This window comes from Aedes albopictus, chromosome 3 (genome assembly GCF_035046485.1).
Source record: "Aedes albopictus strain Foshan chromosome 3, AalbF5, whole genome shotgun sequence".
Classification (NCBI taxonomy): Eukaryota; Metazoa; Arthropoda; class Insecta; order Diptera; family Culicidae; genus Aedes; species Aedes albopictus.
In genome coordinates, this window is record NC_085138.1 from 156963672 (window position 1) to 156979255 (window position 15584).

The following is a 15584-nucleotide window of genomic DNA, read 5'->3' on the forward strand; positions in this document are numbered from 1 at the left end:
TCTCAAACAATATTAGCTGAGATTTCTTCAGTAATTGCTTCAGAGTCCACTAAGAATTCCTGGAGGATTACCAGCAGGAATTGCTTGAGGAATTCCCACAAGACTAACTGGCTAACAGAAATTCCTGAATGAATCCCAGAAGTATTCCTTGAACAATTCTAGCAAGTATTCCTGAAGAAATCTCAAGAGAATTCCGTTAGAAATTACTGGGTAAAAACTAAGACAAGTTTCTGGAGGAACCCTCGTAGAAATCCCTGACGAAATCACAGCTGAAAATTTCGAAGAAATATCTAGAGAAATCACAACAGAATTTTTGTACGTGGCTGTAATTGCACGAGGTCGAGTCACATATACTAATCAACTCAGCTCGACGAATTGAGGTGATGTCTGTGCAGTGAATCGCCGTGCCCAACAGATTTTTGTACCTAATCTCACTGTAAATTTATCGCAATGGAGCTACTCCTCACTCAATATCGATCCGGAACATCTCATTTCTGTTTAGTTTTCCTCTTTCTATACTCTACCTAGAGACAACTACTATTGCGTGCAATCTGTCATGCTACGTTATGCATTGAGTAGCGGTAATCATTACTAGGCCAGTTCAATGTCATTTTCAAACTTATCACGCGTCGCAACAGGATGTTTCTCAATATGATCATCTAGTGTTCCTCTATGGAGCCACCATCATGATCGAAACACTACAAGAAAAGCAATGATTTTATTTTATGTGTGGTAACATATAGTCGACAGACGAAGTCCATTCCAACGTTTATAAACGCCACACATAAACTTTGTTAGTGAGTTCAATAGGAAAAGGAATTTCTATAGATACCTTGGAGAAATCTCTGGAGGATTCCTTGAAGGTATCACAGAATATGTATAAGAAAATGTTCAAAATTCCTTGGAGAAATTCCAATATTAATGCCTCCAGGAATACCTGATGGGCTTCTTCAGAGGATTCCTGCTGGGATTGCTGAAGAAAGGGTTCCTTCTGGAATTTCTCCTGGTATTCCTCCAGGGAATCCACGCCTGGTATTGTACCATGAATTTCTTATTGACTTCCTCTAAACTTTTCCAAACATTTCCAAGGATTCAGATTTCACTCTCAAAAGTAATCCGAAAATGTCTGTTGGGATTCTTCCAGAAGTTATTATCGAGTCATCTGAAGAGATTCCTCAATGGACTCTCCCAGAAATTCCTCCTGTGGTTCCTCCTGAGATTTTAAACAAGGATTCCTCCAGGAGTTCTTTTTTGGAATCCTCCATAAATTTCTACAGAGACCTACTTCCGAAATACAATTTAGAAAGAATCCCTGATGTTTACTGAATTTATTGCAAGATGAATTCCAAGAAGAATCGCTGGAGAAGAATCCCCTGGATGGATCCTAAGAGGAATTTTCGAAGGAGCCCCAGCAGGCATCCCTGTGAGAATTGCAGGATTAATCTTCTGAGAAATCCTCTTGGAATTTCTTCAGGAATGCTCGGTGAGAATCTGCAAGAAATTTCTGCTGAGATTCTTCCATTGATTATTCAAAGATTCCTCCAGAATTTTTTCCGATGATTCCTTGCTGGGATTGCTTCAGGAACTCTTACCAGGATTTTCTCAAGCATTCTTCTTAGGAATTCACAAGCATTTCCAGATGGTATTTTTGCGGTTATTAAAAACTTTAGGAACCATCCAGGAATTGCAGAAGAATTTCCGTCTGGAATTGCTTGAGGAATCCCAGCAAGACTTCCTCGAGGATTACCATTACGAATTCCTGGAGAAATCCCATCAGCATTCCAGGAACAATTTCATCATAAATTCTCAAAAGAAACGAAGAGGAATACATGGAAGAATTCCTAGAGGTATTCTTGGAAAAATCCCTAGAGAAATTCTGAAGGAATTTCTGGAGGTGTGACTGCAGTGCTTGCTTGATGAATTCTAGCAAGAATAATTCGAGGAAATCCAACAACAATGTCTAGAGGTGATCCCAGAAGTATTCTTGGATAAATTCTAAGAAGTATTGCAGGAGGAATTACATGAGGATTTTCCGGAGAAAACCCAGCAGTCATTTTTGGGGAAATTGGGAAGGGAAATCCCTGTAAAAATCACAAAAGAAACTTCTGCAGAGATCCCAGTGGGCTCTCTAGAGTATTTTCCAAAGGAATTCCTCAAGGAACTCCTATAGAAATCCGCATAGGAATGCAAAAAGGAACTGTTGAATGAATCCAAGGAAAAGTATGTGGAGAAACCCTCTTGCAATTCTTTTACAATCTCTGTTGGGATTTCTGTAGAAGGATTCCTGTACAAATTTTGACTGTAATTCCACCAAGGGTTCCAACAGAAATTCCTTATGTGATGTTTCCAGGGATGTCTCAAGGATTCCTTCAATAATTTTGCTGAAATTCTTGCTAGGATACCTTCAGATATTCCAATTAAGATTTTTTTCAGGAGTTGTTGCTGGAATTTCTCAAACAATATTAGCTGAGATATCTTCAGTAATTGCTTCAGAGTCCACTAAAAATTCCTGGAGGATTACCAGCAGGAATTGCTTGAGGAATTCCCACAAGACTAACTGGCTAACAGAAATTCCTGAATGAATCCCAGAAGTATTCCTTGAACAATTCTAGCAAGAATTCCTGAAGAAATCTCAAGAGAATTCCGTTAGAAATTACTGGGTAAAAACTAAGACAAGTTTCTGGAGGAACCCTCGTAGGAATCCCTGACGAAATCACAGCTGAAAATTTCGAAGAAATATCTAGAGAAATCACAACAGAATTTTTGTACGTGGCTGTAATTGCACGAGGTCGAGTCACATATACTAATCAACTCAGCTCGACGAATTGAGGTGATGTCTGTGCAGTGAATCGCCGTGCCCATCAGATTTTTGTACCTAATCTCACTGTAAATTTATCGCAATGGAGCTACTCCTCACTCAATATCGATCCGGAACATCTCATTTCTGTTTAGTTTTCCTCTTTCTATATTCTACCTAGAGACAACTACTATTGCGTGCAAGCTGTCATGCTACGTTATGCATTGAGTAGAGGTAATCATTACTAGGCCAGTTCAATGTCATTCTCAAACTTATCACGCGTCGCAGCAGGATGTTTCTCAATATGATCATCTAGTGTTCCTCTATGGAGCCACCATCATGATCGATACACTACAAGAAAAGCAATGATTTTATTTATATGTGTGTCGACATAGTCGACAGACGAAGTTCATTCCGACGTTTATAAACGCCACACATAAACTTTATTAGTGAGTTCAATAGGAAAGGGAATTTCTATAGAATATTTTGGAAAAATTTCTGGACGAACCCTTGAAGGTATCACAGAAGGAATATGTATAAGAAAATGTTCAAAATTATGCCTCCAGGAATACCTGATGGGCTTCTTTAGGGGATTCTTGCTATGATTGCTGAAGAAAGGGTTTCTTCAGGAATTTCTTCTGGTATTCCTCCAAGGAATCCACGCCTGGTATTGTACCAAGAATTTCTTATTGACTTCCTCTAAACTTTTCCAAACATTTCCAAGGATTAAGATTTCGCTCTCAAAAGTAATCCGAAAATGTCTGTTGGGATTCTTCCAGAAGTTATTATCGAGTTATCTAAAGAGATTCCTCAATGGACTCTCCCAGAAATTCCTCCTGTGGTCCTTCCTGAGATTTTAAACAAGGATTCCTACAGGAGTTCTTGTTGGGAATCCTCCATAAATTTCTACAAGGACCTACTTCCGAAATACAATTTAGAAAGAATCCCTGATGTTTACTGGATTTATTGCAAGAGGAATTCTAAGAAGAATCGCTGGAGAAGAATCCCCTGGATGGATCCTAAGAGAAATTTTCGAAGGAGCCCCAGCAGGCATCCCTGTGAGAATTGCAGGATTAATCTTTTGAGAAATCCTCTTAGAATTTCTTCAGGAATGCTCGGTGAGAATTTGCAAGAAATTTCTGCTGAGATTCTTCCATTGATTATTCAAAGATTCCTCCAGAAACTTTTCCGATGATTCCTTGCTGGGATTCCTTTAGGAACTCTTACCAGGATTTCCTCAAGCATTCTCCTTAGGACTTCACGAGCATTTCAAGGTGGTAGTTTTTCAGTTATTGGAATCCTTAGGAATCCTCCAGGAATTGCTGAAGAATTTCTGTCAGGAATTGTTTGAGGAATCCCAGCAAGACTTCCCAGAGGATACCCACCACGAATTCCTGGAGGAACCCCATCAGCATTCCAGGAACAATTTCATCATAAATTCTCAAAGGAAACGAAGAGAAATACCTGGCAGAATCCCTAGAGGCATTCTTGGAAAAATCCCTAGAGAAATTTTGAAGGAATTTCTGGAGGTGTGACTGCAGTGCTTGTTTGATGAATTCTATCAAGAATAATTCGAGGAAATCCAACAACAATGTCTAGAGGTAATCCCAGAAGTATTCTTGGATAAATTCTAAGAAGTATTACAGGAGGAATTACATGAGGATTTCCCGGAGAAAACCCAGCAGTCATTTTTGGGGAAATTGGGAAGGGAAATCCCTGTAAAAATCACAAAAGAAACTTCTGCAGAGATCCCAGTGGGCCCTCCTAGAGTATTTCCTAAAGAAGTTCCTGAAGGAACTCTTATAGAAATCCGCATAGAATTGCAAAAAGGAACTGTTGGGAGAATGCAAGGAAAAGCCTCTTGCAATTATTTTTCAATTTCTGTTGGGATTTCTCTAGGAGGATTCCTGTACAAATTCTGACTGCAATTCCACCATGGGTTCCAAAAGAAATTCCTAATGAGATTTTTCCAGGGATGTCTCAAGGATTTATTTGGGAATTTCACTGAAATTCTCGCTAGGATATCTTCAGATATTCCAACAAAGAATTTCTCAAACAATATCAGCTGATATTTCTTCAGTAATTGCTTCAAAGTCCACTAAGAATTCATGGAGGATTACCAGCAGGAATTGCTTGAGGAATTCCCACAAGACTAACTGGTGAATTCCAACATAAATTCCTGAATAAATCCCAGAAGTATTCCTAGAATAATTCTAGCAAGAATTCCTGAAAAATCTCAGGAGCATTCCGTTAGAAATTATAGGGGAAATGCTAAGAAAAGTTTCTGGAGGAATCCTCGTAGGAATCCCTGACGAAATCACAGCTGGAAATTTCGAAGAAATATCTAGAGAAATCACATCTGAATTTTTGTAAGTGGGAATCTCAGCTGCAATTGCATGAGAAATTCCGGCAAAAAATATGCAGGAGTATTATAATCGTTTCAGGAATTTCTCTATTTTTTTCATTACTCCTTTAGGAATTTCTCCAGACGGTCTTTTTGGGTATTATTCAAGTTGAGAGCCAGTCTGTTCCACTTGGGTTGTTATTATATCAGTAAAATGATAAAAGCAGAAGGAGGTGTGTTTCATCACAAAAAACGGCTTTGCAGAACACTCGAAAATTCCCAAAAAATCGCAAAAAAAGTTTTATTAGAATATATATTGCAAGGAGTAGTGTACAAAAAATGACACGTAACTCTTAAAGTTGAACAAATATTTAAGGTAATAGTTTGTTCGGCAAACTTTCCAATAACACATTTTTTCTGTAACTTTGCAGAAGACACCAATACTTTATTTTGATTGAGGTGATGTCTGTGTGTATGTATGTGTGCATGCATGTGTGTATACAAAAAACTCACATCACTTTTTGGCAGTAAACCTTAACCGATTTTAATGACCGATGGTTCATTCGACGCGGAATCTGGTCCCATTGTTTCCTATTGAAAATGTTTCGGATCGGTCCAGCCGTTCCGGAGTTATGGCCATTTAGATGTTTCGGACCGGTACCCCAAGAAGGGTCCAGATATGATGATGGATACTTGATGAATCCACGGATAAGTCCTAAAACAATAGTGGGAGGAAATCCTTAAAGCATTTCAGGAGAATCTCTTGACATTTTTCTGGAAGAATCCCTGAAAGACTTTCCAACGGAGCACCCTGAAGACATTCCTGAAAACAAAACCTAGAAGAATCTCTGGACTCTGGAGGAGTTCCTGAAGAAATCTAAGAATAACTTCTTGGGAAAAAAAATCTCAAGATATATTCCTGAAAGAATCGAAGGGCGAATTTTCGACGAATTTCTTTCACAGTAGCTATTCTTGAAGGAGTTCGTGGATGGATTCCTGAACGAATCTGTGGATGAACGTCTGAAGGTTTTCTTGGAGAAAATTGTGAAATAATTCCTGGATGACCTCTAGAAGAATTTCGAGGCTCCTCCTCAAGCCTTTAAAATTAGCTTGAAGAATTCCAATATGAATCGCTGGAGAAATTCCTCTAGAAATGCTTGAAGTAATTCAGAAAAGTCTTCGGGTATTCCTGGAAAGAACTTTGCAAGTCCTGAATGAATCCCTGAATATTGTTTTGAAGAGATCCCGAGAGAAATTTTTGAATGAATCACTAAAGGAATTCCTGAAACAATCCCTGGAAAGTTCCCGGAAAAATCCCCAGAGGAGTTTCTGGAAAAATCGCTGGAGAAATGCCTGGAAGAATGCCTGGAGAACCCGGGAGGAATCTCTGGAGGAATACCTGGGGAAAACCATGGGGAAAAACCTTGAGAAATATTTGGACACATCTCTGGAGCAATTCCTGGCGGAATCCCTGCAGGAATTCCTAAGGGAAGCACAGGAGTAATCCCTAGAGGAACTCCTGGAGAAATTGCTGGAGGAATTCCAGGAGGAATTCCCAGATTAATTCTTCGAAGAATCCTTGGAGAAACTTCTGAAATATGCCTGGAAGAATTCCTGGAGGAATTCCTAGTGGAACTTATGCAGAAATCCCTGGATAAATATTGGAGGACTTGCTGGAAGAGTTACTGTAGAAAGTCCTGGAGGAATCCCTGAAGCAATTCCTGGAGGAATGTCTGGAAGAATAACTGGAGAAACCCCTGGAGTAATTATTTGATAAATTCCTGGCGGAGTCCCTGTAGGAGTTCTGGCAAAATTCCTGAAAGCATCTCTGACGGAATTTCGGAAGAAAAGCCAGACGATATTACAAGAAGAATGCCTGAAGAAATGCCTGGAGGATTTCCTGTAGGAACTCCTGGAGGAACTTCTAGAGGAATCCTTGAAGGAATTTTTGAGGGAATCTCTGAAGGAGAAATTCTTAGATGAATTTCTGGAGGAGTCCCTGGAGGAGTTTCTGGCGGAATTCCTGGAAGAATTTCTGAAGGATTTCCTAGGGGAATTGCTGAAGGAAATCCTAGAGAAATCTCTAGAGGAAATCCTAAAGGAATTCCAGGAAAAACTTCTAAAGAAGCGCCTGGGGCAATTCTTGGAGAAATATCTGGACAAATCCCTGGACAAATCCTGGCGGAATTAACGCAAGAATTCCAAGAGGAACCACTGGAGGAATCCCTGGAGAAATCCATGAAAGGAACTCCTGGAGAAATTTCTGGATAATTTCTGAACAACTGGAGGATTTCCTAAATTTTTCTGAAGAAATTTCTGGAGGAATCTCTGGAAAACCACCTTGATGAATTCCTTGAGCAATCCGTGAAAGAATCTCTGATTGAATTCCCGGAGGAACTCTTGAAGAGTATTGTGGATTTCCTAGTAGAATTTTTGGAGGAATTCTTGGAAGAATTTCTGTTGGAATTACAAAATTTTCAAAAACGGTTTGATAAGAATGTAGTGTGGTAAATTTCAGCAAACTTAAGTACAAAAATATAATGTTCAGGACTAGGCTGATGATGGATCATTCATTTCCATGCGTTTGATCATTATGTATTGAGAAAAGCTTGAAGGTCTATCTTTCACATAAGTTTTGGATGACTATTTCGTCCTATATTTGAAAAAGAAGTGCCTTTGGTGCAAAAACTTTATAAAAAAATGTCTGAATGTCGATCAAAAGCTATTTACCTTTTTCATAATTTTCCATTAAAGACAAGATATATGGAGTACAAAGCTCCAATAAAATCATTTGCTTGCACATAACCGAAAATTTGCAGAAGTATTCTATGATAGTGACGTTAGTAAAAAATGTCGTCCCGAAAAGCAGAATACAACATAAAGAACTGTATGGAAATGCATGGAATAAGGAAAGAACTGTAATAGGACCTTTGAAATATTTAGTTTCAGTTATATGGTGTTGATAGAATTGAAAACAGAACTGGAGTATAGGAAATCCAATCATTTTTTTCAATCTTAACCAAGAATTTCTCAAAACTCCGAGAATTTGACAATTTGATAAAAATCAAAATGTTTTAAGAGTTTGGGAAGCACTGCCCAAAGGAATTCTTCAGGTATCAGGTATCAGAAGGCCGGCTCCAGAGGCACGTTATCCTCCATTTGGGACATTTGTGCCATCGCCATACATATGAGCCTATTTCATCATTTACCTGAGGGAGAATGGGACAAGGGATGGGAATTAGGAAAGGGAAAGGTGATGAAATAGGAAGGGGTGCCCTAGAAGAGGGAATGAGCGCATAAGCGCAACGAGAGCTAATAGCTCATACCACAACGGGGTTAATCAGTGCCCTGAAAAGGACACTGTAAAACGCATAAGCGTAAAAAGAGCCTATAGCTCATTGGAGGTAGCTTGCGACGTCATGCGACTTTCAATATGACATAGAAAAGCACGACATCAAAAGCATCCTCAATATTCAAGAAATCACCCAAGCAAAAACTACGTTTGAGCGAGTGCTTTCTTGAAAACGTATACAACTTTATGTAAAAGAGTCACTGCGGACATCCCAAATTGGGAGACATGTGAATTCACATGAAGAGGCATGTTAGCCAGACGAACATCACAGATGTGATAATCGACAATGCGTTTCGAGCATTTCAGAAAGAACGACGTAACCAGATAAATCTGGAACTTATTCCTTCTTTTTACAACGCATGCACCCTTTCGGGATAAAACTACAGAGTATTTTCATGCCATGAAAATACCCAATAGAAAACTACATTGCCTATGATAGCATAATTGTCCCATATGAATAGGAAACCCAGCAAATATGGGACTGATATGCGATCATGGGTAGTACAAGAGTTCAAAACATGTTTGAAAAACTCAAATCCCTTTGGAGAAAAATAGGATAAAACCCCATTTGCTCCAGGAGATTTGAAGTAAGCAGAGCTTTTTAGTGCTCACTAAATCGATTCTATAGCTACAATCCTCGGGGTAGAAGCTAAAGATTCGTAGCTATACAAAAGACTGGTTTATCCGAAGATGTTTAGAACTTGAACAGGTCCGAGTTCCATTCAGGAATACCTCTTGCGGCCCGCACAGACCGCAGAGGACAAGCTTCTTTCAAAGCAGTAGCTATGGTATACCACAATGAAGGGCGTTGTAATAACAAAACCATAATGAAACTCTCTTGGAGTAGCAATGGAAGCGAGTTATCCATAAAATGTGATCGTAACCAATTATTACAGGTTCCCTAGCTTGTTGAGCAGGGACGCCTGAATACGCAAAGTTTGCGAAGGAACACTCCAAAGTGCAAAAAGGTCAAATGGAGAGTCCTCATCTGACACATGCCAATCAATCAACTCATGACAAATTCTGCTCATGCAGAGTTGGGTTAGGTGCAATTCTATGTTAAGTTAACCATGAACTGTACTACCTAAATATTCCATCAAACTGAAGCATCTCAAATGAATGTTTGAGCTACTTCAAATGCCAAATATCAGCGAAAAGATGCTGAAAACAAGAGCTTGCTTGAAGGCATCCATAAGGAAAGGTTGAAACATACTAAAATATAGCATGCTCGAGGCACGATACTTCATTTATAATGAAAGAAGCAAAACTGGGTTCACAAGGTAAACTACACAGAAGTTACCCTTCGAAAATGAACTTTTTGAAGTAGATCCACTTGGGCTACATACGCTTTTTACGCTGAAAATTGATCTGAGGTTTCCTTGCCGTAGCCACTACCCAAACTAGACAGGATTACACTTTTCACAATCACAGCACAAAAAGGAAACATCAACGACGAACCAAATCGTGGTCAATTGAAAAACGCCAATGGCGAAAACGCATTAAGCGAACCCATATAGGCAGTAATGTAAGCTAATTAACAACATTTGAATAACCCCGCCCTTATTTAGCCTCAAATTTGAGACTTAAGAAGGGCAACTGATTATCTCGGAGAAAACGCAAGGTCCACTGCACCATTGCTCCGGTTAGCGCAGTAAGGGCGTAATACTGTGGAGGACGCCCTAATTCTCCACAGGCTCCGTTTGTGGTTAGGTTTTTATTAGACCCCCCTAACCATTCATTCTTTGGCACGGTAAGCATAAAGCCGCATAACACCATGAATTAGGGGTCACCTGTTTAGTGGACTCTTACCACTGGATCAGGCGGTCCGTAGTGTTATTCTTAGCCAATTGAGACAACCGCTACCGACACTACACAGCTATCTAGGCTGATCGGGAAAAGAAGTTAACATTGATGGTCAACTTCCAAACGAACCCGAACAGCAGAATACAACATAAAGAACTGTATGGAAATGCATGGAATAAGGAAAGAACTGTAATAGGACCTTTGAAATATTTAGTTTCAGTTATATGGTGTTGATAGAATTGAAAACAGAACTGGAGTATAGGAAATCCAATCATTTTTTTCAATCTTAACCAAGAATTTCTCAAAACTCCGAGAATTTGACAATTTGATAAAAATCAAAATGTTTTAAGAGTTTGGGAAGCACTGCCCAAAGGAATTCTTAGAGGGATCGCTAGAGCAATCCTTGGAAGAATTCTTAGAGGAATCTCTGGAGAAGAGATACTTGAATGAATTCCTGGAGGTATCGCTGGAGGAACTCCTGTAGAAATACCAGCAGAATTTCCTGGAGGAATCTTTAGAGGATTTCCTGGAGGCATCCATGAAGGGAATCCTGGAATCCAAGGAGGATTTTCGTAAGAAACTTCTAAAGGAAGTACCAAAGAAATAATAGAATTCTTAAAATCCTGAAGGGATTCGTGTAGGAACGCCTTGTGGAATTCCTGGACGAATGTTTGGAGGAATACCTGATGGAATTTTTGGAAAAAATATGGTGTAACCCCTGGAGAAATCTTTGGAGGAATCCGTAGAGATCCCGAGTAACTACTGGCGGAATCTCTGAACGAATGCCTGAAATAATGCCTGGAGGAATGCTTGGAGGAATTCCTGGAGGAATCTCTAGACGAGCTCCTGGGAAAATTTCTGGAGGAATCCTTGGAGAAATTCTTGGAGGAGTTCTTAAAGGAATGCCTGAAGAAATCTCTAGAAGAATTGTTTAGAAGAATTCCTAGAAGACTTCCAAGATGAATCCCTGAAGAATTTTTGCAGGAAGTTTTGGATTTTCCAGAGAAATCTCTGCAGAAATTTCCGGAAGAATCCACGGAGGTAACACAGGAGAATTTTCTGAAAAAATCCCTGGAGGAAGTACTGAAGAAAACACAGAAGGAATTCTTGGAAAAATCCTGAAGGAAATTTAAGACGAGTTCGTGGGAAACTCCTACAGGAATCCCTGGAGCAGTTCCTGAAGGAATTCCTGAAGGAAACCCAGAAGGAAGTCCAGTAGGAATCCCAAGAAGAGCTCGTGGAAGAATCCCTGGAGGAATTTTTCAAATAATTCCTGCAGTTGTTCCTGAAAGATTCCCAGAAAAATTTCTCCAGTAAATCCCCGGAAGAAATCCTAAGGGAATCCCTGGAGGGATTCTTGGAAAAATATCTGAAGAAACCCCAGCAGGAGGCATCCCGGAAGCAATTCCATGAAGAATTCCTAGGTAATCCCAGAAGAGAATATCTGTAGGAAATCCTTAGAAAAAAATCTGATGGAATCCACGTCTGCAGTAATTTCTGGCCGAATTATTGAAGGAACCCTTAGATGGACTCCTAAAAATTTTTTGTATAAAATTATAACAGAATTTCTGCCGGAAAAACTATGTCCGAATTCGTGGAAAAATTTCAAAAATATATTTTTGAGAACGTGATTTCATAAGTTTTGATCGCTGAAATTTTTTGAATGCACTTTTTTTCTTTCCTGAGTTATGTCCAATTTTGTCAAAAATGACCAGGAAAACCTATATTATATCTTGTACCGACTTTTCGAACCCTCTTCGAATGAGTGTAATCAGTTTCGTACCTTTTAATTCCGCCCTATGTTGCTTATCCTTTGACAGATACGCGTATTTCGACTACCACTTGTAATCTTCCTCAGTGGATAACTGACACTGAGGAAGATTACAAGTGGTAGTCGAAATACGCGTATCTGCCAAAGGATAAGCAACATAGGGCGGAATTAAAAGGTACGAAACTGATTACACTCATTCTATATTATATGGCAATTTTTCACAAAATTGGCCATAACTCAGGAACGAAAAAAAAGTGCATTCCGAAAATTTCAGCAATCAGAGCCTATAAAATTACCTTCCCGAAAATATTTTTTTCGAAAATTTTCCGCGAGTTCGGACATAGCTTTTCCGGCTTTTCTTTATGAATTTTCTCAACGGTGGAAAATTTCGTGGAAAACTGTTTCCATTTCATATTTTTTTTGGATTTCTGAGAAAATTTTGCTTTAATTTTCATTAAAAAAATTGTTTCTACGATGCTTCGTTCTTGAGTTATGATTAAAAAAAAGGATTATATGGCACATTTGGACATTTTGAAACAAAATTGGCCATAACTCAAAAACTAAAAAAAAGTGCATTCCAAAAATTTCAGCAATTAAAGCTTAAGAAATAACCTTTCCAATATACTTTTTTGAAAATTTTCCACGAGTTCGGGCATAATTTTTCCGGCTTTTCTTTATGAATTTTCTCAACTGTTAAAAATTTCGTGGTAAACTTTTTCCATTTCATATTTTTTTTTGGATTTCTGAGAAAATTTGCTTTTATTTTCATTAAAAAAAATTGTTTCTACGATGCTTAGTTCTTGAGTTATGAAAAAAAAAGGATTATATGCACATTTGGACATTTTTAAACAAAATTGGCCATAACTCAAAAATGAAAAAAAAGTGCATTCCAAAAATTTCAGCAATTATAGCTTATGAATTAACCTTCTCAATATACTTTTTTGAAAATTTTCTATGAGTTCGGGCACGGTTTTTCCGGCTTCTCTTTATGAATTTTCTCAACTGTGGAAAATTTTGTGGGAAACTTTGTCCAGTTCATATTTTTTTAGATTTCTGAAAAAAATTGCTTTCATTTATTAAAAAAATATGTCTCTACGATGCTTTGTTCTTGAGTTATGATTTTCCAAAGTAAGTACAGGGGGTGGTCAAAATGTTTGGGATAGGCAACTTTTTTCTCTCACAAAAAAATCAACATGCTGTAACTTTTTCTAGAGTGCATCAAAAATTCTCAAATTTTGACTGTTCATCAACCTATTATATGTGCATCATTGGTACAAATTTGAGCTCAATTGGTTAATCTATCGCAAAGCTAGAACCGTTTTCGTAAAACGCTATTTTTCAGACAGCTTATTTTTGAACAGTTATATCTCAGAATCCAGCGAACAGAATTGAATGAAATTTTTAACGTTCATCAACAATATATTAATGCTTCACAAGTTATTAAAACATAGGTACTTTTTAAACGTTTAAAAAAGTTATCATGGATTAACACTTTTTGGATTTTTTTCGAAAAAATTTATTTTTTTACATCAATGTCATTAAGTTTTAGATTTGATATCGAAAGATTTCTACTTCTGTACTCAAGATATCTCTAATTAGATATATTAGAGCCTATTTGGGTTGAAGGAAGAATACATTTAGTAATTTTTGTGTGATATTGTAAATGTGACTCATTTTCGTCTATATGGGTGAAAATGTCAAACCGGCATAACTTCATTCGTCATGAGAAAATATTACATTTTAAAATGTCGCATCAAGTATCAATATATTGTTGATAAACTTTCAAAATTTCATTCAATTCGGTTCATTGGTTTCGGAGATATGACAAATCAAAAACTGATAGTCTGAAAAATAGTGTTTTACGAGAACAGTTCTAGCTTAGCAAAAGGTTAACCAATCGAGTAAAAATTTGTACCAATGATGCACATATACTAGGTTGACAAACAGTCAAAGTTTGAGAATTTTTTATGCACTCTAGAAAAAGTTACAGCATGTTGAAATTTTTCGTGAGAGAAAAAAAGCGTGCAAAAAAGCTTCATAGTTTTCTGATCATGTTGGATGCAATTCCCTGAATTAAACTGCGGAAGATTCCAACACGCTCAAACCCACCCTAACCACCAAAAGAGTCATCATAAATTAGGGCTTCCCATTGACTCACGAGTCGATGTAAATTTAACGACCTTCAAATATTTTTTGTCCAGCAGGTTTCACAGTGAAATCTCACCTCGGTCCAAACTCCGTATCGGCTCCGACCGTGCGCAGAAGTCGCTCCATCTCCGGCACAACGGTTTCGTACATGATGGTTTCGGTTTCGAAGAGTGGCTCAACGTACGTCCGAACGTGTCCATCGCAGAGCGATTTCACTATCAGCGACGTTTCGTGCTGCTCACCCCCATCAGCGCCGCCACTTTGATACTTGACCGTGGCGCGTAGAACTGCACTCATAACGTGATCGCCGGCCTTCGATCCGGGACTAATGGTGCAGGAGTTCACTGATAAGTTGGGATCTTTCTCCGATTTTCGGAGCACTTTCTCGAAGAACAGCTCGTCCATCCACGATGGGGCGCGCATTTCCTCCTTGTAGAATACCATGATTTCGGTCGAATGGGATTATCAAGCGATGCACTAATGACGGTCGAGTGTGTGTCTGTAACGGGTGGAAGCTAGTTTGTGACTAAAATGATTCTATGTTGGGTAGGCGCATTAATGTTTCATCAGGGCAAGTCGTCTTCAGATGGGTTTGTTTATAGTTTCGGCATATCTTTTAGTTACGTCTAGACAAGCATTCATATCTTGTTATCGGAATTTTGGAAGGGAGAGATATCGTCACTAGTTTGCTTTGTGATGTTTTGTCATGATTGACCTAATTGTATTCTTGTTCTATTATTTTAATGAAAAATATAGCTATTATTATATTTTATTAAAGACACTTTACCAAATAAGTTGTCATTCGTGTCCAAAAAATATAGCTATACAGCTCGTAATCCCATACTTGTATTATTTGATTAAATTATAGTTTCATATGCAGTTTGGCTACACTCATATTGAAAAATCGATTTCATTACACAGTGCTTCCTGAAGATTTACTAGGAAAAATGAGGGGGTTAGAAGCAAAGGGGTGTAAGTGACAAAAACCCACTTTCGAGTAAATGAGGTTTAAAGTTTTTGATCAATTTTTCATCCCATACAAAATGCATGGAGCTTCAAAATGAATCAAATTTTCTCAGATTTATTGTAATTTTTCCAAACATCGTAGAAACAAACTTAAAAAAGTTTTGAAAGCTTGAAATCTGAAGAATTTTATGATATGCTCAGCTTAAAATCGACAAAATGGTCACTTACACCCCTTTGATTCTGGGCCCCTCAAATGCATTCAGCGTCTTCATATGATTTTTAGACGAACATTCTTTTTCATACCAAATTTCTCATCAAACTCGTCTAAGAACCACTTTTACGCATCAAATTTTTCGTGCGCAGAGATTGTTGCTAGAGTCTGGGAGAGTTTGGGCGAGGAGGA

At 38.3% G+C, this 15584-nt stretch overlaps 1 protein-coding gene and 1 long non-coding RNA gene across 2 annotated transcripts in view; both read right to left on the bottom strand.

Annotated features, from left to right (window-relative positions):
- LOC134291400 (uncharacterized) overlaps nt 1-15584 on the bottom strand; it is a 286882-nt gene that overhangs the window by 202536 nt on the left and 68762 nt on the right. The window lies entirely within an intron of this gene.
- LOC109422710 (uncharacterized) overlaps nt 1-15584 on the bottom strand; it is a 43543-nt gene that overhangs the window by 3895 nt on the left and 24064 nt on the right. Inside the window, exon 6 of the mRNA XM_029872034.2 lies at nt 14292-14672. Coding sequence (XP_029727894.2) covers nt 14292-14672 — 381 coding nt within the window. The remainder of the gene's footprint in view (nt 1-14291; nt 14673-15584) is intronic.